General features: G+C 34.6%; 2 protein-coding genes across 6 annotated transcripts in view; one reads left to right on the top strand and one right to left on the bottom strand.

The window, feature by feature from the left end:
• LOC142221989 (putative 2-oxoadipate dehydrogenase complex component E1 homolog) overlaps nt 1-18,564 on the bottom strand; it is a 71,168-nt gene extending 52,604 nt beyond the window's left edge. The window contains exon 1 of the mRNA XM_075291896.1: nt 18,138-18,564. Coding sequence (XP_075148011.1) covers nt 18,138-18,279 — 142 coding nt within the window. The 5' untranslated portion in view covers nt 18,280-18,564. The remainder of the gene's footprint in view (nt 1-18,137) is intronic.
• A 7,517-nt stretch (nt 18,565-26,081) lies between these two features.
• The window catches only part of mesh (sushi domain containing 2 mesh), a 163,220-nt gene continuing 163,004 nt past the window's right edge, over nt 26,082-26,297 (top strand). For 4 of the 5 annotated variants that reach the window (XM_075291894.1, XM_075291893.1, XM_075291892.1 and 1 more), the window contains exon 1: nt 26,082-26,146. The gene's annotated coding sequence lies outside the window, so the exon portion shown is untranslated. The remainder of the gene's footprint in view (nt 26,147-26,297) is intronic. The other variant, XM_075291891.1, reaches the window with a different exon arrangement.

The following is a 26,297-nucleotide window of genomic DNA, read 5'->3' as shown; positions in this document are numbered from 1 at the left end:
TTTGCAAAATTTTATTTCTATAGAAAATTTTTGCAAAATTTTATTTCTATGGGAAATTTTTGCAAAATTTTATTTCTAAAGAAAATTGTTGCAAAATTTTATTTCGATAGGAAATTTTTGCAAAATTTTATTTTTATATAACATTTTGTTAAAATTTTATTTCTATAGAAAATTTTACAAAATTTTATTTTTTATGACATTTTGTTAACATTTTATTTCTATAGACAATTTTTGCAAAATTTTATTTCCATATATAAATTTTGTCTATATAAAAATTTTATCAAAATTTTATTATTTTAGAGAATTAGTTTGGGAGGAATGTTTCGCAAAATCTACCAAAACATCAAGAATTCTACCAATCTACAAAATAGTAAAAAATCTAAATTTTTTGGAGAATTATACCAACAGTCGTTGGATACGAGTGGGGGACAAATATTGGGGGCGATTTTCTACTGGTGTTCAATGGAAGGAGTAAATTTTCAGCTGACTTCTTTGGGATGTAAAACGATCAAAATGATCGGTTTGTTTGATTTTTACAAATTGCTCACTTTTGGAATGGTTTCTCATTGGCTCTTATCACTCTAACTTTTTTGTGCTCTTTCACTTTTTGGGGCTTTGAAGGCTTTAGTCCAAATTAATTGTTCAATAGATGTTGCATCCGTTCTCACGAACAAGTTTTCCACGAATGCAGTGTCGATTTCGATCAAATGTTGAATGCCTATCAGTCCGAATATACAGAATTTCATTGTCCTTGGTTTACATTGAGATATTTATCCCAATTTGGAGGCTCACGAGTTAGACTTTTTCAAAAGAATTTAAAAGTTTTTCGTGCGTAGAACGGATTTTATTTTTTTTGAGAGTGGGGTGAGCGTGAGTCCTATCAATATTATGGAACATGAGTGTGCGTAAATAAGATTTTTCCATGAGTCCAACCAACAATTTTTTTTGGGAGCCACCGTGGTGCAATGGTTAGCATGCCCGCATTACATACATATGGTCGTGATGTCAACCCCTGTTCCGACCGAACACCAAAAAGTTTTCCAGCAATGGATTATCCCCTCTTAGTAATGTTCGTGATATTTCTGAATGTTTTAAAGTTTCTCTAAGTGGTTTCACCGCAATGTGGAACGCCGTTCGGATTCGGCTATAAAAAGGAGTTTTCTTTGTCACTGAGCTAAACATAGAATCGAGAAGCACTCAGTGGTATCACAATAGACAGAATAGTCTACATGAGCCGGAAATATCGTGCTACTACTATACCTAACCTAACCTACCAAAACTATAGTGCTTGAATAAGATTTTTCCATCGTGTGTGTGAGTGAGTAAAATAAATCTCACGTGCGCTCCTCTAGTCTAGAAGCCCATGGAGTCAAATATGGGATCTACTGCAGAACCCATCCGGCACACCTAGTTGACGACCTGAATTACCTGTAAAATTCTTATGAAAAACAAGTATATACGGCCGTAAGTTCGGCCAGGCCGAATCTTATGTACTGTCCACCATGTATTGCGTAGAAACTTCTACCAGAAATGTAATATGAGGCCAAATTTTTTGTGATTGGGAATCGATTTATCTGAGGGCTATATATAACTATAGACCGATATGGACCTAGTTAGGCATGGTTGTTAACGGCCATATAAAAGCACAATGTACCAAATGTCAATTGATTCGAATGAAATTTGCTCCTGCAAGAGGACCATTAGCGTAGCTAGACAATTTTCCTAGGGGGGGCTATAGCCCCCCTAGTTAAAAATAATGGTTATAGGTTCAATTACTGTTTTATTTTATAAAACTAAATAAAAATCAGACTTGATCATAACTAGACAACTAATTTATAATAAAGCAACTAAAAATAGTTCCACACTTATTCCCAGCAAAAAACTTGGGAGTTGTTATAAAGGCATAACTTTAAAAGCACTTCCTCACAAGGAAGTTCATTATTTTAACCCAATTTGTATAACTCGTTTTTTATATTCTTAATGGGTATTTTTGGTTTCAAATAGGATAAAAAAGGTAGAAATAATAAAATGACACAAATTATTTAAATTATGTCGAAAAAAATCTAATTCCATTCTAGAAAAATTGCGAAGTTTTGAAAAAATTTTAGGTCAAACGTTCCCATTTCCCATTATTTATTTGGGAAAATATCAATTTGAATTTTTTAATTCACATTCAAAACACTGAATTCGGATCACACCTTAAGAAGTAATGCAAATTCAGTGCAACGGTTGTTGAAATGGTGGGCATCCGTCCTATGACATGTCCATTTTAAATTCATCGCTTCTGCGCCAATTTTGCATCACTTCCGGACACAAAAAGAACAGTTTCATAACTTTTTTGGCGATTCTGGTTTTTTGCACCGTTATTAAGATATTCATTTATAAAAGAATAGTTTTAATATCAATTACAATTTTTTTAATTAAATCGACTAAAACTCTAACTAAACAAATTAATAAATGTGCTTCAGTTATTAAACTAAACATAAATTTAGGAACTTAAATCACAAGTTCAAGCAAAGTTTTATTTCATAAATATCAGACTTCAAACATTCACTTATAATAAATAATTCACTTATATAAAAATAAAGCTATATATTGCCATCGGCAATTGAAATGAAAATTCTTTAGCGGAACTTTGTGCTAAAGATATGAAATTCTTTATTGGAACTTTGTGCGGTTTTATTTACTTGTTTAATATTATATAAAAGCAATAACAAATCGTAAATAGGTTTTCAAATTCTGAGGGGGGGGGGGGGGGTCTAAGCCCCCTCCCCAGAGGCCTTCCTACGCTTATGAAGAGGACTGATATGGACTGATATGAACCACTTTTGGCATGGTTGTTAAATATCATATACTACCACCACATACCAAATTTCAACCAGATCGGATGAATTTTGCTTTTCCAAAAGGCACCGGCTATATATAATTATGGACTGAAATGAACCAATTCCTGCATGGTTGTTGGATACAATATACTAACACCACGTACCAAATTTCAACCGAATCGGATGAATTTTGCTCTTCCAAGGGGCTCCGGAGGTAAAATCTGGTGATCGGTTTATATGGCGGCTATATATATTTATAGACCGATGTTAACCAATTTTTGCATGGTCATTAGAGACCATATACATACACCATGTACCAAATTTCAGCCGGATCGGATGAAATTTGCTTCTCTTAGAGGGTCTGCAAGCCAAATCGGAGGATCGGTTTTTATGGGGGCTATATATAATTATGAACCGATGTGGACCAATTTTTGCATGGTTGTTAGAGACCACACTGAAAAAAAGCATACTCGGTTCCAAAGATTTTGTCTTTACTTTTAAAAATTTGGTATTGATTCCGAGCCAAAGAAGCGTAGAATACAAGTAAGGACACTTTTAAGACACAATTACCTTTTAAATTTAGGTTTTGTGTTCTTGCTTCTAGGAAGCAAATTTTAATTGTTCGCTTTCTCAACTTTTTTCTTCATATGCTATCAAAGTCCTTTAAAAACGAGTTAACGGCAACTCTTTTTTCCAAATTTAGACTCGACTTCCAGTAGAAATTATGCTATGTTTGAAGTAAAAAACTTCTTTAAAATAAAGTTTTGAAAAACATGTCCTATATTTGAATGATTTTTTGCTTTGTAGTCAAGATGCAAAAAGACAACAAATTTAAAGACAATTTCATTAAATTTAAAGAATTTTTCTGAATGATTAAAGTCAAGTTGACCTTAGCCTATAAATTTTTTCTTTCATGTTAAGATACCCATTTTTAAGTCAAATCACTTAATTATAAGGACAATACGACTTCATTGAAAAGTTTATCGACTTTTGGACAAGGAAAATAACTTCATTTTAGAGAAATGCGTCTTCTATGCTAAGCAAAATTTGTATTCGTATTTTAAAGACATGAAATCTTTGACATCACGACAATATTTTTTTCAGTGCATATACCAAAACCACGTACCAAATTTCAGCCGGATCGGATGAAATTTGCTTCTCTTAGAGGATTCGCAAACCAAATTTGGGGGTCCGTTGATAAGGGGGCTATATGTAAAAGTGGACCGATATGGCCCATTTGCAATACCATCTGACCTACATCAATAACAACTACTTGTGCCAAGTTTCAAGTCGATAGCTTGTTTCGTTCGGAAGTTAGCGTGATTTCAACAGACGGACGGACATGCTCAGATCGACTCAGAATTTCGCCACGACCCAGAACATATATACCTTATGGGGTCTTACAGCAATATTTCGATGTGTTACAAACGGAATGACAAAGTTAATATACCCCCATCCTATGGTGGAGGGTTTAAAAATATTGCTCATTCTCAAGGAAAGGTTTATATAGAGGTTATATCAAAATCTAGACCGATATAGCTCATCTTTACCTGCCTACAGAATCTGTGTCAAATTTTAGATTGAGAGCTCCATTATGAAGTGTGATTATAATACAAATTTCATTTTAATTTATCCCTTATAGTGAATAAACTTGATTTAGTCAGAGGTCGATAATTCGACGGAATTGAAAACTTATACTTGCATCACCATTCTATGGTAGTCGGTATAAAAAAATCGATAATTCGCAAAATTTTAAAGGACTTATATGGAAAGGTTCATTCGCCATACTTAACTTAACAACAGCAGGGGTTCTAGGAAAAAAACATTCGATCGAATTTGCGAACAAATCTTGTCTGCGAAATCCCCTCTAGATTAACAATTAGAAGTACCAAACCAATACATATAGAATTTAAAATAATTTGTGATTTTTTGGAACTATAGTTGCATGCTTTAATAAAGAACTGTTTAGTGTCTTTTTGCCTTCCTTTCTGGAGCTTGTTATCAATTTTGTCTAAGTTCAAATAAGTTTTCTTGAGATTTCTCTTAGGATGTGCCTTCTTTTGTTTATGTAGTGGAAAATGTTTTCTGATCCTTGGCATGGCTTACTCGCTTTGCCATGTCATCTTTATGACTTCTGGCTATTCTATCTAAACAAAACGAGAAAAAAGGAAAGCAAAGAATAAGGCACATTAAGTGAAGAAGGACGATTTTTTTCGCTTGTGTTTTCTTTGGTATGGTTTTCTCCAATAAGGATGCTAGCCCGTTTATTTCACTCTTACCGACATTTTTGTGATCCCCAAAAGGGTATGGGGGCCTACATATTTATATTTGTTATAGGGATATCGTCCGATGGGTGAATGAATTTCCAGTGCTTTCTTTCCCAAATGTAACTTGTTGTGTCGTCCTCATGGACGAGCATCGAATCCAAAGTTCATGGTGTTTTATTGTTTTTGGTTTGGTTTCATAGAAGCTTTAGTTTGTTTTGGAATATTTGACCCGGGAATTTTCCATGTAAAAGTGCTAATGGTGTTTCCCATTGCTTTTGCCCGACCAATTTTTTATTGTTTTGCAAATTTTTATTTAAATCTTGTTTTGGGGGTTTTTATTCGAATTTGCTTGTATTTGCTTCCTATTCCCCTTCCTTTCCTTCAATGTTTTTCATTTCCTTTAGTTTGTTTGCCATTTTATACATAATAACGAATTGGGTATTAAAATTTCCTTTCAATTGTTTTGTTGATATTGATTTTTGGTCTCTGGTGGATTTTGTTATTGGAGTTTTCAATTTGTCCTATTTGGTTGTATTGTTTTTATACCCACCACCATAGAATGGTGACGGGGGTATAATAAGTTTGTCATTCCGTTTGTAATACATCGAATTATCGATTTCCAACTATATAAAGTATATATATTCTTGATCAGGGAGAAATTCTAAGACGATATGACCCCGTCTGTCTGCCTGTTTGTCTGTTGTATTTAATCACGCTACAGTCTTCAATAATGAAGCAATCGTGCTGAAATTTTGCACAAACTCGTCGTTTGTCTGTAGGCAGGTCAAGTTCGAAGATGGGCTATATCGGTCCAGGTTTTGATATAGTCCCCATATAAACCGACCTCCCGATTTGGGGTCGTGGGCTTATAGAAATCGTAGTTTTTATCCAATTTCCCTGAAATCTAGAGGTATGGTGTGCCAAAAATGGTGAGTATCGGTCCATGTTTTGGTATAGCCTCCATATAGACCGATCTCCCGATTTTACTTCTTGGGCTTATAGAAACCGTAGTTTTTATCCAATTTGCCTGAAATGGGAAATCTAGAGGTATTTTAGGACCATAGAGAGGTGTGCCAAAAATGGTGAGTATCGGTCCATGTTTTGGTATAGCCTCCATATAGACCGATCTCCCGATTTTACTTCTTGGGCTTATAGAAACCGTAGTTTTTAACCAATTTGCCTGAAATGGGAAATCTGGAGGTATTTTAGGACCATAAAGAGGTGTGCCAAAAATGGTGAGTATCGGTCCATGTTTTGGTATAGCCCCCATATAGACCGATCTCCCGATTTTACTTCATGGGCTTATAGAAATCGTAGTTTTTATCCAATTTGCCTGAAATGGGAAATCTGGAGGTATTTTAGGACCATAAAGAGGTGTGCCAAAAATGGTGAGTATCGGTCCATGTTTTGGTATAGCCCCCATATAGACCGATCTCCCGATTTTACTTCATGGGCTTAAAGAAACCGTAGTTTTTATCCAATTTGCCTGAAATTGGAAATCTAGAAGTATTTTAGGACCATAAAGAGGTGTGCCAAAAATGGTGGGTATTGGTCCATGTTTTGCTATAGCCCCCATATAGACTGATCTCCCGATTTTACTTCTTGGGCTTATAGAAACCGTAGTTTTTATCCAATTTGCCTGAAATTGGAAATCTAGAGGTATTTTCGGGCCATAAAGAGGTGTGCCAAAAATGGTGAGTATCGGTCCATGTTTTGGTATAGCCTCCATATAGACCGATCTCCCGATTTTACTTCTTGGGCTTATAGAAACCGTAGTTTTTAACCAATTTGCCTGAAATGGGAAATCTGGAGGTATTTTAGGACCATAAAGAGGTGTTCCAAAAATGGTGAGTATCGGTCCATGTTTTGGTATAGCCCCCATATAGACCGATCTCCCGATTTTACTTCATGGGCTTATAGAAATCGTAGTTTTTATCCAATTTGCCTGAGATGGGAAATCTAGAGGTATTTTAGGACCATAAAGAGGTGTGCCAAAAATGGTGAGTATAGGTCCATGTTTTGGTATAGCCCCCATATAGACCGATCTCCCGATTTTACTTCATGGGCCTATAGAAACCGCAGTTTTTATCCCATTTTCCTGAAATTGGAAATCTAGAGGTATTTTAGGACCATAAAGAGGTGTGCCCAAAATGGTGAGTATCGGTCCATGTTTTGCTATAGCCCCCATATAGACCGATCTCCCGATTTTACTTCATGGGCTTAAAGAAACCGTAGTTTTTATCCAATTTGCCTGAAATTGGAAATCTAGAAGTGTTTTAGGACCATAAAGAGGTGTGCCAAAAATGGTGGGTATTGGTCCATGTTTTGCTATAGCCCCCATATAGACTGATCTCCCGATTTTACTTCTTGGGCTTATAGAAACCATAGTTTTTATCCAATTTGCCTGAAATTGGAAATCTAGAGGTATTTTCGGACCATAAAGAAGTGTGCCGAAAACGGTATAGGTCCGTACTTTAGTATAGCCCCCATAAGAACGATATCCCGATTTAACTTCTTATGTTAGGTTTCTAGAAACCGTAGTTTTTATCCGATTTGCCTGAAATTGTAAATATTCTGGTATTTAAGGCTCACAAAAACGTGTATCGGATTAAGTTTTTATCGGTCCATTTGGTAATGCCTCCATATAGACCGATTTCACTTCTTGAGAGTATAGAAGGCGCACTGATCATGAAAATTGCTTGAAACTCAATGTAAAATTTCCAGATTTTATTTCTCGTGTGAAAATCTACAGATTTAAGATTTCAAATCAAGACGTTATTTTATAATTTTCTTGCACACTTACAAGATATGTTAATGATTCCTCTAAAACTCAAACAAAAATTGTTCTTATAAATCCAGAATCTGATATAGTCTTTATAGGTAAAATCTTTAAATTTATCTTCGTGAAATGTACTGGTTGAACTGCTCTGCTTGATTTGTCCTCAAACCCTCTGAAATTTCAAAGGAAACCCTAATATTGGATTCATGGTGGTGGGTGTTTAAGATTCGTCCCGGCCGAACTTACTGTTGTATATACTTGTTGTCTCTGTTGTTGTTGTCGGTTTCACAGTATTTGAGTTAATATTGTTTTTTAGTCAAAGGATTTTCTTTTTTGGGGTCCTTGTCTCATTCTATAAGCCAAGGATTTAGTTTGGGACTGGCAAACATTTGACTTTTTGTGTTAGGTAAAATATTTTATTAGGATATTGTAGAATATGGTATATAATCGCAAGTTCTTTTGAAGTTCAATGGTGAATTGTTAATAAAATTTAATGTTAATTGACTTGAAAGTGGATAATAGTATCCGTACCATTTTATGTTAAGTGTGGGACATAGAAACATCTTATAAAAGTCATGGTAATAATAGAATTGTAAGCGGAATAGTAGAAATAAGTAATGAAATATTCTTCACACTGAAAAAAAGCATGCATGCATGAAAAAAAGCAAGGAGCCACCGTGGTGCAATGGTTAGCATGCCCGCCTTGCATACACAAGTTCGTGCGTTCGATTCCTGCTTCGACCGAACACCAAAAAGTTTTTCAGCTGTGGATTATCCCCCTCAGTAATGCTGGTGACATTTCTGAGGGTTTCAAAGCTTCTCTAAGTGGTTTCACTACAATGTGGAACGCCGTTCGGACTCGGCTGTAAAAAGGAGGTCCCTTGTCATAGAGCTTAACATGGAATCGGGCAGCACTCAGTTATAAGAGAAAAGTTCACCAATGTGGTATCACAATGGACTGAATAGTCTAAGTGAGTCTGATACATCGGGCTGCCACCTAACCTAACCTAACCTTGAATGAAGTCGTTTTGCCCAAATATTTATATGATTCGACTTAAACCTGGGTATGTGTACACTGAAAAAAAGCATATCCGGTTCCAAAGATTTTGTCTTTACTTTATAAATTTTGGTACTGATTCCGAGCCACAGAAGCGGAGAATACAAGAGAAGATATTTTTAAGACACAATTCTCTTTTAAATTTGTGTACTTGCTTCTAGAAAGCAAATTTTAATTTCGCTTTTCAGTTTTTTTTCTTCATATGCTATCAAAGTCCTTTAGAAACGATTTAACAACAACTTTATTTACCAAATTAAGACTCACTGATCTGCGGGAGTGAAGCTTAAGGAACATACTTGCATTCATCAGGGCCTTTATAGTGATCAGGGTTTCTTCTATAGTATCGCTATCGGAAAATAAATATCGATAGTACCTTTAAAATGAAAATATCGATACTATAGATAGGTTTGCAGCTCTGTCTTGGAGTAAACTATGACCTCGTTTGACAGAGGTTCATCGCCAAAAATTGAATTTAGTTCATTATTGAGTTAATCCACGTCAGAGTTGTAAAAATAATTTGTTGAGATATTTTACGCTAAAAAAGTATAGTCGTGAGGCCAATAATTTTATCCTCCTTAAAAAATACGAATGCGAATTTAGCTTAGCATATAAAACGCCTCTTTCTGATATAAAGTGTTTTTCCCTGTCCAAAAGTCGATAAAAATTTCAATGAAGTCGTTTTGCCCAAATGTTTATATGATTCGACCTGGGTATGTGTACACTGAAAAAAGTGTGCCCGGTTCCAAAGATCTTGTCTTTACTTTAAAAATTTTGGTATTGATTCCGAGCCAAAGAAGCGGAGAATACACACCCTCACAAAAAATCGCTTCTGTAACATATACTCCCAAACATATTTTGCTTCAAGCATATACATTTTTGGGTATTGCCCAAACATTTATATGTTTTATCTCTACCAATATATAATATGTTTGAAAGCATATTGGTCTAAACAATATATGTTTGGGTAGTCTAAGTTCCAAACATTTTGTATTTTTGCATCCAAATTCAATAATGTTGTCTTCCAAAAAACAATATGTTATTATGTGACCATATAATATGTTTGGAAGCATTTTGCACCCAAAAATATTATATGCTTAAAAAAATTCTCCCAAACAATATTGTGCTCAAAATTTTATTTATTTATATATTTACAATCATAATGAATTATGAAAATAAACAGGTAGTATAGGTGCTAACAATATAGGTTTTCGACCTGAATGCTCAAAATTTTGTTTCTGCTCAATTGTATATTCCCCCACATCTTTCTCACTTCCACAAGATTTTTTAGTTCTTAGCACCGTTTTCTGTAATACAAACATTGTAGAAGAAATTATTCAATTTTATGATTTTTTTTTATTTTAATTTTACCTTTTGCCGGACGGGGATTCGAACAGCGGACCACACAGTTTGTTAAGGATCAAAGAAGTAGCTGATCAATTGCCCAAGGAAAAATAAAATGTTAATTTTGTAATAACAAGCAACAACCACCAACTTAATTCAATATCGCTCCCTGTTAAATAGCGCTCCAAGCTACTAAACACATATATGTTTATAGGCTATTTCTAAATTAATATATGTTTGCATCTAAGCATATTATATTTACAAACATTTTATGTCCCAAACATAATATGTTCTAACATATTAACATATATGCCCCAAACATGTTATTCTAGTTTATGAACATTATATGCTTGCACTCAAAAATATTGTGTTTAAAAATTTGTGTTCAAAACATATAATGTTTATAGCCAAACATATGAAAAACAGTCTTTTTCATCCGTGCAAGTGACACAATTCTCTTTTAAATTTGGGTTTTGTGTATTTGCTTCGAGGAAGCAAATTTTAATTTTTCGCTTTTCAGCTTTTTTCTTCATATGTTATCAAAGTCCTTTAGAAACGAGTTAACAACAACTTTATTTTCCAAATTAAGACTCGACTTCCAGAAGAAATTATGCTATGTTTCAGCATAATTTCTTCTTTAAAATAAAGTGTTGAAAAACATGTCCTATATTTGAGCGATTTTTTGCTTTGTCGTCAAAATGCAAAAAGACAAAAAATTTAAAGAAAATTTCATTAAATTTAATTATTAAAGTCAAGTTGACCTTAGCCCAAACATTTTTTCTTTCATGTTATGATACCCATTTCTAAGTTAAATCACTTATTTGTAAGGACAATACAACTTCATTGAAAAGTTTATCGACTTTTGGACGACGAAAAAACAATTATATTAGAGAAATGCGTCTTCTATACTAAGCAAAATTTTCATTCGTATTTTAAAGACATCAACTCTTTGACCTCACGACATTTTTTTTTCAGTAAACATGAAATTTAGTTTGATTAAGGTCAACTTGGCTTCAATAATTCTGAATTATTCTTCATAATGAATGAAAACGTTTATAAGTTTTGTGACTTTTTGCATTTTGACTACAACGCAAAAATTCGTTAAAAAATTAATACATGTCAAAACTTTAACGTCTAGAACTTTAAAGACGTTTTTTACTTGAAACATAGCATAATTTCTACTTGGAGTCGAGTCTGAATTTGAAAACTTATGTTGCCGTTAACACGTGTTTAAAGGACTTTGATAGCACATAAATAAAACAGCTAAAAAGGCGAACAAATTAAAATGTATTTCCTAAAATCAAAAATGCAAAAATCAAATTTAAAAGAGAATTATATCCTACAAGTATCCTTATTTCATCATTAGGATGAAGACAAAGTCTTTGGAACCGTCCATACTTTCATTTTCGTTAATACTTTGGTAGCTCATGAAGAAATATCGAATTAATTTAAATCGTAGAATAAAGTACGCAGAAATCAAATTTAAAGGAGAATTGTGTCCTAAGTGCATCGTTACTTCAATTCTCCATTTCTTTGGCTTGGAATCAATATCAAAATCATTAGTGTAATGACAAAATCTTTGGAAACCGAGAATGCTTTTATTTTCAATGTATTGGAGTGGACTATAAGGTGCATAACCGATATCTCTGAATTGCATAATGGTGCAGTGTATACTTATTTGAAAACAAGTTTCATTTTATAGAACTCTTTGGTCTTGGTTGAGTTATATTACCCAAAATTATTTGAATTATGACCAAAACTATGGCTATTTTGTATATTTGAGTTTACAGGTACATGGGCAGTATATTATGGTAGCTTAAATAATTTCTTTTGTTTTTATTTGCAAATGATAAGATTTTTGTTTTCAGATAGTTTTATTGCGATATATAAGTTGAAAAAGCAATCTCATTTTTTTAATTTATTAACAAAGATAACGAATATCATATACCTTAACTACAATGGTTATTGTTAACATTATTGTGATAAGATTGAAATAGACAGTAGAAGTTGTTACTAGATTGATAATCGTAATGTATGTCAATGTATATAGTATACTACTTGAGATATGTATGGACGCTCAAAAGATAGATAAATATTCAATGAAATTTGATTTTACAAAAAATATTATAATTCTCTATTGTTATAATTCTCTATAAAATTGCATAGAAACTCATCTTAGATTGTCTATGGTCATTTGACACAAGGTATTCCCATATATAACTTTTTATACCCTCCCCCATAGGATGGCGGTATATTAACTTTGTCATTCCGTTTGTAACACATCGAAATATTGCTCTAAGACACCATAAAGTATATATATTCTGGGTCGTGGCGAAATTCAGAGTCGATCTGAGCATGTCCGTCCGTCCTTGTGTTGAAATCACGCTAACTTCCGAACGAAACAAGCTAACGACTTGAAACTTGGCACAAGTAGTTGTTGTTGATGTAGGTCGGATGGTATTGCAAATGGGCCATATCGGTCCACTTTTACGTATAGCCCCCATATAAACGGACCCCCAAATTTGGCTTGGGAGGCCTCTAAGAGAAGCAAATTTCATCCGATCCGGCCGAAATTTGGTACATGGGGTTAGTGTATGGTCTCTAATAACCATGCAAAAATTGGTTCACATCGGTCCATAAATATATATATCCCCCATATAAACCGATCCCCCGATTTGGCTTGCAGAGCCTCTAAGAGAAACAAATTTCATCCGATCCGGCTGAAATTTGGTACATGATGTTAGTATATGGTCTCTATGACCATGCAAAAATTGGTCCGTATCGGTCCATAATTATATATAGCCATAATTATATATTGGTCCCATATAAACCGATCCCCATATTTGACCTCCGGAGCACCTTGGAAGAGCAAAATTCTTCTTCTTCGGTTGAAATTTGGTACGTGATTTTAGTATATGGTATCCAACAACCATGCAGGAATTGGTTCCTATCAGTCCATAATTATATATAGCCCCCATATAAACCGATCCCCAGATATGACACCCGGTCCCTTTCGTAGAAGCAAAATTCATCCGATCTGGTTGAAATTTGGTACGTGGTGGTAGTATATGATATTTAACAACCATGCCAAAAGTGGTCCATATCAGTTCAGTTTATAATATAGTCGGAGGTCAACTGCACCATTTGTCTACTTTTTATACATTAGGCGAGATACTGCATTTAAAATCATCATATGAAACACTGTGCGCTAAACAATTAAGCCATATGTACCTACGTACTAGAGAGGATTTAACAGATGAAGATAAAAATTGTACAATGTATTAACTTGTAAAGAGATATGAGAGAATGAGAAAAAGAGAGTGTCTATTCTTCAACCATATTGTGGCCAACAAATATTGATTATTATGAGTACTAGAAGAGTACTCGAGCATTTGTTATTGAATACAGTACTCTGTGTACAGGAAATTTTTTAAAGAGAACATTAGAGGGGTGTGTTAGTAGGGATAAGAGCATATGCAACTTATATGTATGTGTCTAACGAATGTGTGTTTGCTATTGCACTGAGAATCTGCTATTATACTATTCGCATAAACTCACACTTGAGATTATGAACACACACTTGATAACCAAAATAAAATCTTAATTAACTTATCGTCAGCTGACCAAAAATATTGGTGGTATTGAAAAGTGATCTTATCAGCGTGAGCGATTTGTTATACGCTATTCTATGTCATTATCAAAGTTTTTTTGTATTGTATTGTATTTTATTAAATAATACTTAACAACGGGAGCATAAGGTAGTTAATATAATGGTGGACATTTTCGAAGATTAAGTTCGATTAGACAAGGATGAAGTCTCTTTACAAAGACTGAATTGAATTATTATTGCTTTGTGCACTACATGCTACGAAATTTTCTTATATGAAAGCGTGCTTGCCTATTGTATTTTCCTCTTATGGATACATTATCTTAGTCTGCATGGCATGCAAAGAACAATATCTCCATGAGAACATATTTCTCGCCAAAACACATTGTTTTCTCGCCAAACATAAACATGTTTACAAGAATTAGATACATAATTTCCGAGAAAACAACATCGTGGCACAAAAAAAAGTTCCAATAGTTTGCCTGGTTTCGGGTGAAATTTCCAACAATGGCCCGGTTATTCCGGTCCACTTTTTCTCTTTACCGGTTTGCACGAGTACAAGACCGCAGTGGAAATTAGTAGTCATTTCTTTTTACTAACCTTGAAGCACATCTTTTTATCTAATATGTTATAACTCCGAGATACTTTGCGGAGTTACTAAATAGAATTTAAGTAAGTTCTAAGTCGTGTCGCCTAATTCAAGAACAAAGCAAAAACTATCTACTTTCGTATAAAGGGTGATACGGTCAAAATTTGGGCAATATAAACTTGACGTATTTCTTTCAATTTTGCTTTTAAAAAACCTGAACACCCCTCATTTTGTAGGTGTGTGTAGAATATTGCTCCTATTTTGATTTTGGAATTCACTCTTCAGTTGTCAAAATGCCGTCCAAGCAAGAAGAGCAGCGTATCAAAATTTTGCTCGCGCATTGCGAAAATCCGAGCTACTCGCACGCAAAGCTGGCAAAATCGCTAAAAGTTGCCAAATCAACCGTTACAAATGTAATTAAAGTGTTTGGGGAACGTTTGTCGATAGCCAGGAAGTCTGGATCGGGGGGAAATCGAAAACCGGAAGCCGCTGAGACGACAAAGAGAGTTGCCGGTAGTTTCAAACGAAACCCTATCCTCTCTCTCTGATATGCCGCAAATAAGCTGGGTGTATCGTCTACAACCGTGCATCGAGCCAAAAAAGGAGCCGGACTATCGACTTACAAGAAGATAGTGACTCCAAATCGCGATGATAAACAAAATACGACGGCCAAGGCGCGATCCCGGATGCTGTACACGACGATGCTGACGAAGTTTGACTGCGTGGTAATGGACGACGAAACCTACGTCAAAGCCGACTACAAGCAGCTTCCAGGACAGGAGTTTTATACGGCAAAAGGAAGGGGAAAGGTAGCAGATATTTTCAAGCACATAAAACTGTCAAAGTTCGCAAAGAAATATCTGGTTTGGTAAGTCATCTGTACCTGTGGCTTGAAAAGCATCATTTTCTTGTTTCCGGGACTGTCAACCAAGAAATTTACGTGAAAGAGACGGCCAAGGCGCGATCCCGGAGGCTGTACACGACGATGCTGACGAAGTTTGACTGCGTGGTAATGGACGACGAAACCTACGTCAAAGCCGACTACAAGCAGCTTCCGGGACAGGAGTTTTATACGGCAAAAGGAAGGGGAAAGGTAGCAGATATTTTCAAGCACATAAAACTGTCAAAGTTCGCAAAGAAATATCTGGTTTGGCAAGTCATCTGTACCTGTGGCTTGAAAAGCATAATTTTCATAGTTTCCGGGACTGTCAACCAAGAAATTTACGTGAAAGAGACGTAAAGAAATTTACGTGCGTTTCCTGAAGAAACACGGTTGTTCCGTACTGTTTTGGCCGGATTTGGCATCTTGCCATTACGGTAAAAAGGCCATGGAGTGGTACGCCGCCAACAACGTGCAGGTGGTTCCCAAGGACAAGAACCCTCCCAACACGCCAGAGATCCGCCCAATTGAGAAATACTGGGCTATTGTCAAGCGGAACCTAAAGAAGACCAAAAAAAACTAAAAAGTGAAGTACTATGTTTGGTTTCCGAGTTGAAAATCACTTTATTTTAGCGTTTACTTTTCCTGAAATAATCAAAATTATAAATGAAAACAAACATATTTCCGTAAATTTTCAATTGAGTTTATTTATATGCTTTATATTGAGCTGTTTTAATAAAGTAACCGCGAAAATTTCAACTCGAAAAATGAACATAGTACCTACATAGAATAGTGGTGGGGGTATAATAAGTTTGCCATTCCGTTTGTAACACAACGAAATATCAATTTGCGACTATATAAAGTATATATATTCTTGATATAAGAGAAATTTTAAGACGATATAAGCATGTCTGTCTCGCCGTCTGTCTTTCTGTAGTAATCACGCTACAGTCTTCAATAAAGGAGCTATCGTCCTGAAATTTAGCAGAGAATCGTCTTTTGTCTGTACGCAATTCGAAGATGGGCTATATCGGTCCAGGTTTTGATATAGCTCCCATATAAACCGATCCCCCAATGTGGGGTCCTGAACTTATAGAAACCGTAGTTTTTATCCAATTTGCCCGACAATGGTGATTATCGAACCATTTTTTGATATAGCGTCCATATAGTCCGATCTCCCGATGTTACTTCTTGGGCTTCTGGAATCCGTAGGTTTTATCTAATTTGCCTGAAATTGGAAATCTAGAGGTATTCTAGGACCTTAAAGAGATGTACCGATTTAGTTTAGTTTTAGTTTGATTTAGTTCATATGATTCAGTTTTTATCGGTCCATTAGGTAAGGCCTCCATATAGACCGATTTCAAATCTTGAGGGTACAGAAGGTGCACTGATCATGAAAATTTCTTGAAACTGAATGTTAAACTTCCAGATTTTACTTCTCGTAATCATTTAAATAATTTGGGTAAAGATCCACAGACATTATTTCATAATTTTCATGCACACTTACAAGATATGTTTATGATTCCTCTGAAACTCAAACAAAAAATGGTTCTCATAAATCCAGAATCTGATATAGTCTTTATAGATAAAATCTATACATTTATCTTCGCGAAGCGTACTGGTTGAACTGATCTGCTTGGGAAAATATGTGTCAGCAAACCCTGAAATTTTCATAGGAAACTATTATATTTGATTCATGGTGTTGGGTATTTAAGATTCGGCCGAACTTACTACTGTATATACTTGTTTACTGTTTGATAGATTGGTAGAATTTTTTGATGTTTTGGTAGATTTTGCAAAATATTCATCTCCAACTAAGAGATACATAACAAATTTTCTACAGGAATGACATTTTAACCAAAATTTCCAAAAGACAAAATTTAAGCATTTAAGCGAAAAGTTCAATAATGCAAACAAATTGCCAAGTACTGCAATTAAATTTCGCTTATCCAACGGACCAAATGAGACGAAACCTCTACCGTCTAAAAGTTTAAGAGGTCGATCTGTGATATTTAAAATTCTACAGAGAAATGTGTGCATAATTTTAGTTTTCAAAGATAACTTTCAGATGTTTTCAAATGTTTTTCGATAAAAATAAATATTTTCAAACCACACATTTACTAAAAATATTTTCAAGAGTACTTAATAAGCGAATATCTGCGCTTCGAACACGGGCACTTGAGATTATGAGAAAATAAAAAACCAGACAACAAAATAACTTATACCACGTCACTAACGATTTTTTCTGGCACTATAAAGAGGTCTTATCGATGTGAAATGTTTTCACATGTACACACACAGAAATACTCATCAGAAGCCTTTGATTATGTCAATACTAAGATTAGATGATAAGTAGTGAGTGAATACATGAGGTGTGAATTTTCATCGTCGTTGTGAAAATATCGTCTCCAAATATCGATAAAGTTTCGGTAAAAATGTTTGCTTTTGAAATACAGTTGACAACACTGCTTTTGTGTGTATGCTTCTGTTGCACTCTGAAAGTCTCTTGATTCTCTTCTCTAGAGAGCATCTAATAAACGAACACATGGGTTTCACAGATGTTTATTAGAGAATATGAGAAAACAAAACCAAAACAAAAAAACCTGCCACCCATCGGAATAATTTTTGCAAGCATTATAAAGCGATCTTATCAATGTGAAATGTTTATGAGTGTACACATTTAGGTATAAGAAGCAGTTGATTACATTAACACTTAGATTAGATGATAGGGAATTGCATGACAAAAGTAGGTATGAATTGATTTTGCGATTATAACTCTTATCGAGACATACCTTTGAATTCACGTTGTTTATGGGGTCGGTATCCGAAAATTCCTTTCTCACTATGATAGCAACAACGTTGTTGCCACTGTTGCAAAAGGTATGAGGATGCATTAGCCGTTGAAGCTTGTTTATTTCTTAAATGACGCAGCATGGTTCAACTACTTGATTTCTTTCAATATAACTTTTCACAATTTAATAATATAAATGGATTAAGAACTCACTATCACATACACACGTCTTTGTGACTATGAATTATGTTATTGAAGATATACACAATACGCAAATGAGAAATATGTGCAAATCGCCGATATACATATAGGCACACTATTATTGTTTGCCACTGATCTGTTGTCACACCACTTTTGTGTCGTCACACTTTCGTCACTCTATGGCAAATCAACCGAACGCCACCAAAGTCAACCACGTACTGGAATGAAATGTCTGACATTCCCCCATGGGCAGAGTAGTTGCATATTTACGCTTTTCACTTTATGTTTATTTTGTTGCTTGTTACTGATAAGAATGGAGTGTGCTGTTCTGGGATACATACATGTGAGTGTAGAAGAGTTGAACAAATTTTGTTGTTATTTTAAGAGAATGTTAATCGAATATTCGCAAGATCTAAGAGATTGCTAAACCATTGGTACTCTTTATTTCATGAATGTTGCCAGATCAGGTGTGTTTGTTTATTTTTTTCCGTTGGACCAACATTGAACTTTTAAAAAACTCATTAAATAAAATTCCATTAAAATTAGTTTAAAATTGAAATAAACTAAATTAAGTTAACCCAGCAAAAAAGGAATGAAAATATTCTTTTTGGATCAGAAGCAATAAATTTTGTAGGCTTATCAAAGGGCGGAAGTCATTTTTTTAAATGCATTAGTATTGTGTTTCATTAATTGTTTCATTTGGAAAACATAAGAAAAATCTTCAAGAATTAAAATATTATCTTTACTTTGTTTTGAATAATACTAGCACATATTGGCACATATTGACGTTGCAAGTCTGTCGAAAAATGGATCGGTAAATGTTGTTGTATTTCCTCATTATGTTTTATATAGGGTAAAATTTAGAAATTGCAAAGTCAATGCAAAACTAATGATATTTATATATTACCTCAAAAAACTTCTTGAAAATTGAAAATAAAGGTTACCGCTACACGCACAGAAAAAACATGTTTGAACATGGTTGCCGCATCCATTTAATGCTTATCTAGAGTAGGTTATTGTCGCGAAAACCATGTATTTGTCTTTGTAAAAATAATTTTCGAGCGGAGAAAAATATATGTTGGCAATAAGCATTTAAATGGTTCTCAAATGGCGCAAACATGTTCTATTATTTAAATGATAGAATTTGAGACCATTACATGGTCGGGGAAATCATGTACATGACCATTCAATTTTGTTTACTCTTTTGCAGAGAAAAAAGTATTTTTATAGGTTACGTATAGACATGTCAAGAACCATTACATGGCCATAAAGACCATGTACATTGTTTTCGTGACCATTTAATTTTTTTGCAGCGAAAAGAATTTTATAAAAACATTGAGCAGGTACACACGATTTTCATTTTGCGCGTCAGTCATGTGTTGATTGTTTCTTGGAATGGGCGGAGAATACGGAATTACTGTGTTTTATTTTAATTTATTTATTCAGAAATGACACGTGGTTTTATGTGAACACAAAAAAGGAAAGTGTAATTGAAAGAAATTTACCTGTTTTTTGTTCTGCATTTTGAAATATGGTACCATTTATTTTTATTTGCAGTTACATGATATCTGCCTTGGTTCATTTGCACGACGCAAATATGGAATGATTACTTATTATTGAATTATTATTAACCTAACCTATCCTAGAGTGTATAAATATATGTGATGTTTGTTTGCACAACATTATAAATTCAAATAAACAATGAAGTAGTTTATAAATAGAGAAAAATAAATAAATTTAATTTTGTGTTTTCTTTTCTGAAGTGGCGTTCTTTTTTCGACGACGAAAACAGTTTTTTTCATAAAGATCAAAACATTTTAGGTTGTGACCATATTATTTTAACTGGAAAAAACACTCTGACTAATACCATAACATTTTAGTTCGTGACCATTGTCTTTTAATGGAAACAAAATTCTTTTTATCAATATAATAACATTTTAGATGAGGACAATTTTATTTTTTTTGGAACCATGTTCACTGAGCCAACATGGTTGCAGGTGAAAATGTTACATGGTTGCCGCAAAAATAGCTCCTATCATATTATTTTGCTCTTCGAATATGATTGTGACAATCATGTTTCTTCTCTGCGTGTAGAAGATCATATTTGGATTTACATTAGAAATTATGACATGGGAAAATTTTCCCATTTTTTATATTTGATTCATGGTGGTGGGTATTTAAGTTTCGGCCAGATCGAACTTTAGCCCATATCTATGTCCTCATTCCAGAGTACGCTAAGCCGACTTAGCATTTTTTGATGGTGTTCGTTGTTTTTTTATTCGGATTGATGTGAATTTCAACCTGTCAAACGTTCGACTGGTTAATATTGTACGTAGTCTGTGACTAAAGTTTTAAAAATGTCCAATCCCAAAAGGGCAAAAAGCTTTGTTCGGTGGTCTAAGCATTTTTAACCATGTTCTATTATCACTATTTTGAATTCGTACATACTAACAAAATCTACAATAAACGTGATTTTAAGACCAAACAAAGTGAATTTATATCTTATACGGTGTTAGAGAAATTCCCAAAAACAAACAGGTATATACGGCCGTTAGTTCGGCCAGGCCGAATTTTATGAACCCTCCACCATGGATTACGTAGAAACTTCTAGTACAGACTGTCATCCACAATCGAATTACTTGGGTTGCGGTAACACTTGTCGATGGCAAGGTATCTTAAAACTTCTTAACATCGTCTTCTCAATTGTAGGTTAGTCCATACGGGTATATATTAAACAAAAAACAAGTAAGAAAAGTCTAAAGTCGGGCGAGGTCGACTATATTATACCCTGCACCACTTTGTAGATCTACATTTTCGATTCCATATCACATCCGTGCTGGGGGCTATATATAAAAGTTTGTCCCAAATACATACATTTAAATATCACTCGATCTGGACAGAATTTGATAGACTTCTATAAAATCTATAGACTCAAAATTTAAGTCGGCTAATGCACTAGGGTGGAACACAATGTTAGTAAAAAAATATGGAAAACATTTAAATCTTAAGCAATTTTAAGGAAACTTCGCAAAAGTTTATTTATGGTTTATCGTTCGAAATATATTTATTAGAAGTTTAGGAAAATTAGAGTCATTTTTACAACTTTTCGACTAAGCAGTGGCGATTTTACAAAAAAATGTTGGTATTTTGACCATTTTTGTCGAGATCAGAAAAACATATATATGGGAGCTATATCTAAATCTGAACCGATTTCAACCAAATTTGGCACGCATAGCTACAATGCTAATTCTACTCCCCGTGCAAAATTTCAACTAAATCGGAGCAAAAAATTGGCGTCTGTTGTCATATGAGTGTAAATCGGGTGAAAGCTATATATGGGAGCTATATCTAAATCTGAACCGATTTCAATAAAATTTGGCACACTTGACTACACTACTAATTGTACTCCTAGTGCAAAATTTCAACCAAATTGGGTAAAACTCTGGCTTCTGGGACCGTATTAGTCCATATCGGGAGAAAGATATATATGGGAGGTATATCTAAATCTGAAACGATTTCTTCTATTCTGAGCCAAAACACATACTTGTGCCAAATTTGAAGTCGATTGGACAAAAACTGCGACCTAAGCCAAATCTGAGCGTCGTTTTATATGGGGGCTATATATAATTATGGACCGATGTGGACCAATTTTTGCACAGTTATTAGAGACCATATACTAACACCATGTACCATATGTCAGCCTGATCGGATAAAATTTGTTTCTCTTAGAGGCTCCCCAAGCCAAATCGGCGGATCGGTGTATATGGGGCCTATATATAATTATGGGCCGATGTGGACCAATTTTTGCATAGTTATTAGAGACCGTATACTAACGCCATATACCAAATTTCAACCGGATCGGATGAAATTTGCTTCTCTTAGAGGCTCAGCAAGCCGAATCTGGGGCTCGGTTTATATGGGGTCTATATATTATTATAGACCGATATGGACCAATTTTTGCATGGTTGTTAGATGCCATATACTTGCACCATGTACCAAATTTCAACCGGATCGGATGAAATTTGCTCCTCCAAGAGGCTCCGCAAGCCAAATCGGAGCGTCGGTTTATATGGGGCCTATACGTAAAAGTGGTCCGATATGGCCCATTTGCAATACCATCCGACCTACATATATACCAATTACTTGTGCCAAGTTTCAAGTCGATAACTTGTTTCGTTCGGAAGTTAGCGTGATTTCAACAGACGGACGGACATGCTTAGATCGACTCAGAATTTCACCACGACCCAGAATATATATACTTTATATGGTCTTAGAGCAATATTTTGATGTGTTACAAACGGAATGATAAAGTTAATATACCCACCATAGGATGGTGGAGGGTACACAAATTTAGGGAACTTTAGAATGGAGACATCGGTATATATGTTACTTGCTTCTGTGTAGCATATACATTTATATATATATAACTGAAGTCCATGATTTATGCAAATTGAATGACATTTAGAACTTTTAGGTTTTCTGCCCTTAATGAATCTAAAATAAGCTGTCATGTTCTTTATTCCAATCAAATTCAAGATCGTTGTATTGAATGCCTAAATTTTATTTGGCATATATCTGGTCCAAATTTCACCGTATTCCATATTCCACAATCTTGCCAAGCAAAAAATTTGGAGGTTCTTCTACAGGCACAACTTTAAAAGCACTTCCAAAAATGTCCTCCCAAAGATGTTCTTTATTTTAACTGCACAGGAAGTTCATTTGAGTCAATTTTTTATAACTCGTTTTTTTTATACCCTCCACCATAGGATGGGGGTATATTAACTTTGTCGTTCCGTTTGTAACACATCGAAATATTGCTCTAAGACCCCATAAAGTATATATATTCTGGGTCGTGGTGAAATTCTGAGTCGATCTGAGCAAGTCCGTCCGTCCGTCCGTCTGTTGAAATCACGCTAACTTCCGAACGAAATAAGCTATCGACTTGAAACTTGGCACAAGTAGTTGTTATTGATGTAGGTCGAATGGTATTGAAAATGGGCCATATCGGTCCACTTTTACGTATAGCCCCCATATAAACGGACCTCCAAATTTGGCTTGCGATTGCTCTAAGAGAAGCAAATTTCATCCGATCTGGCTGAAATTTGGTACATGGTGTTAGTATATGGTCTCTAACAACCATGCAAAAATTGGTCCATATCGGTCCACTTTTACGTATAGCCTCCATATAAACGGACCCCCAAATTTGGCTTGCGATTGCTCTAAGAGAACCAAATTTCATCCGATCCGGCTGAAATTTGGTACATGGTGTTAGTATATGGTCTCTAACAACCATGCAAAAATTGGTCCACGTCGGTCCATAATTATATATAGCCCCCATATAAATCGATTCCCCGATTTGGCTTGCGGAGCCTCTTAGAGGAGCAAAATTCATCCGATCCGGTTGAAATTGGGTACGTGGTGTCAGTATATGGTCTCTAACAACCATGCCAGAATTGGTCCATATCGGTCCATAATTATATATAAAGGGTGATACGGTCAATATTTGGTCAAGGGAAATTGCCGAATTGCCGGGCCTCACGCTTGACACCTGCCATCAGATTTTGTACTTCCACCTTGTCCACCTTCTTCGCCGCAGAAAGCCAGTTTGCCTTGAACTGCTGCTCGTACTTAGCAGTTATTTGGTCTTCTTTAGGTTCTGCTTGACAATAGCCCAGTATTTCTCAATTGTGCGGAGCTCTGGCGTGTTGGGAGGGTTCTTGTCCTTGGGAACCACCTGCACGTTGTTGGCGTTCCCCAAACACTTTAATTACATTTGCAACGGTTGATTTGACAACTTTTAGCGATTTTACCAGCTTTGCGTCCGAGTAGCTCGGATTTTCGCGATGCGCGAGCAAAATTTTGATACGCTGCTCTTCTTGCTTGGACGGCATTTTGACAACTGAAGAGTGAATTCCAAAATCAAAATAGGAGCAACATTCTACACACACACATACCTTCAAAATGAGGGGTGTTCAGGTTTTTTAAATGCAAAATCTAAAGAAATACGTCAAGTTTATATTGACCAAATTTTGACCGTATCACCCTTTAGCCCCCATATATCGATCCCCAGATTTGTCCTCCGGAGCCTCTTGGAGGAGCAAAATTCATCCGATCCGGTTGAAATTTGCAACGTGGTGTTAGTATAAGGCCGCTAATAAACATGCCAAAATTGGTCCATATCGGTCTATAGTTATATATCAAAACTATAGACCGATCACACAAAAATTGGTCCTTGTAGGTTCATAATCATGGTTGCCACTCGAGCCAAAAATAATCTACCAAAATTTTATTTTTATAGAAAACATTGTCAAAATGTTATTTCTATAGAAAATTTTGTCAAAATTTTATTTCTATAGAAAATTTTGTAAAAATTTTATTTCTATAGAACATTTTGTCAAAATTTTATTTCTATAAAAAATTTTGTCAAAATTTTATTTCTATAGAAAATTTTGTCAAAATTTTATTTCTATAGAAAATTTTGTAAAAATTTTATTTCTATAGAACATTTTGTCAAAATTTTATTTCTATAAACAATTTTGTCAAAATTTTATTTCTATAGAAAATTTTATCCAAATTTTATTTCTATAGAAATTTTTTTCCAAATTTTACTTCTATAGAAAATGTTGTCAAAATTTTATTTCTATAGAAACTTTAAACTTAATTATATACGTATTTAATCGGCCTTTTTTAGGTTAATATATACCACGTATGGACTATGTGGTATATATTACGGTGTTAGGAAGTTTTAAGATACCTTGCCATCGGCAAGTGTTACCGCAACCCAAGTAATTCGATTGTGGATAACAGTCTTCAGTAGAAGTTTCTACGCAATCCATGGTGGAGGGTACATAAGCTTTGGCCTGGCCGAACTTACGGCCGTATGTACTTGTTTTTATATTTTAATGGTAAATTTAAAATTCTATTTTTTCAAATAGATTTAAAAGATATTAAGAATTAATAAAATAGAGCAAATTATTTAAATTTACCGAAAAAAGAAAAATTGCGAATTTTTGAAAATATTTGATGTCAAACGTTCCAGACAAGCGTTATAATGTATTAAAAATCATAAAAATTTTTTAAAAATTATTTATTCGTCAAAATATCACAAAATTTATTTATTCACATCCAAAATACTGGATTCACATCACACCTTAAGAAGTGATGAAAATTCAGTGCAACGGCTGTTGAAATGGTGGACATCCGTCCTATGACAAGCCCATGTTAAATTCATCGCTTCTGCGTCAATTTTGCACCATTTCCGAATCCAAAAAGAACATTTTCACTACTTTTATGGCGACGCTTTTTTCGCTGGGTGATTATCTAAAATCCTTAGCTCTAATTGTATAAAACGTAAAGAAAGTTGTCTCTTAACTCGTCAAATCGGAAAATGTTGGAACTTGACTTCCCCACAGTTAAGAATAAAATCTTAGCCATTATTAAAGGGGCATCATAATAACAATATGTTATGTGTGCGTCATTTAAGTTTTCAAGATCAATTCATAGCATAGCAATAAATAACGAGTGTGAGTATGATTCATTACTGCTATATGGGAAGATAACACCAGGTCAAAAATCACCATTTCACAAATTGTAACGACCGGATATGTGAACAAGAACCCAAACTTAAACAACTTCGAAAATAGTGGGAAAAGCTTATCACACCTGTATACTTATACGCTACTGATAAGATAAGTCAACCTATTCGAAATTACAAGTGAAACAAAACCTCCAGGCTATACGGTGACTTCGCCCCATCGTTTAGTCTGATTTTAACGGTGGAGCTGTGTTAACGTATTTTCCAAATAAACGGTAAAGTGAAGTGTAAAGTGAACAAATATCTCTTTTTGGGAGTAAAATTAAAGCATATCTAACGATAAAGATAAGCTGATAAGAACAATTTCATATGAAATCACCAGTGATAAGACAACATAGAATGAGGCAAAAGCCTTAACATTAAGAC

This window comes from Haematobia irritans, chromosome 1 (assembly GCF_050003625.1).
Source record: "Haematobia irritans isolate KBUSLIRL chromosome 1, ASM5000362v1, whole genome shotgun sequence".
Classification (NCBI taxonomy): Eukaryota; Metazoa; Arthropoda; class Insecta; order Diptera; family Muscidae; genus Haematobia; species Haematobia irritans.
The sequence above is the reverse complement of the archived record's forward strand: the minus strand, read 5'-3'. Positions and strand labels throughout refer to the sequence as shown.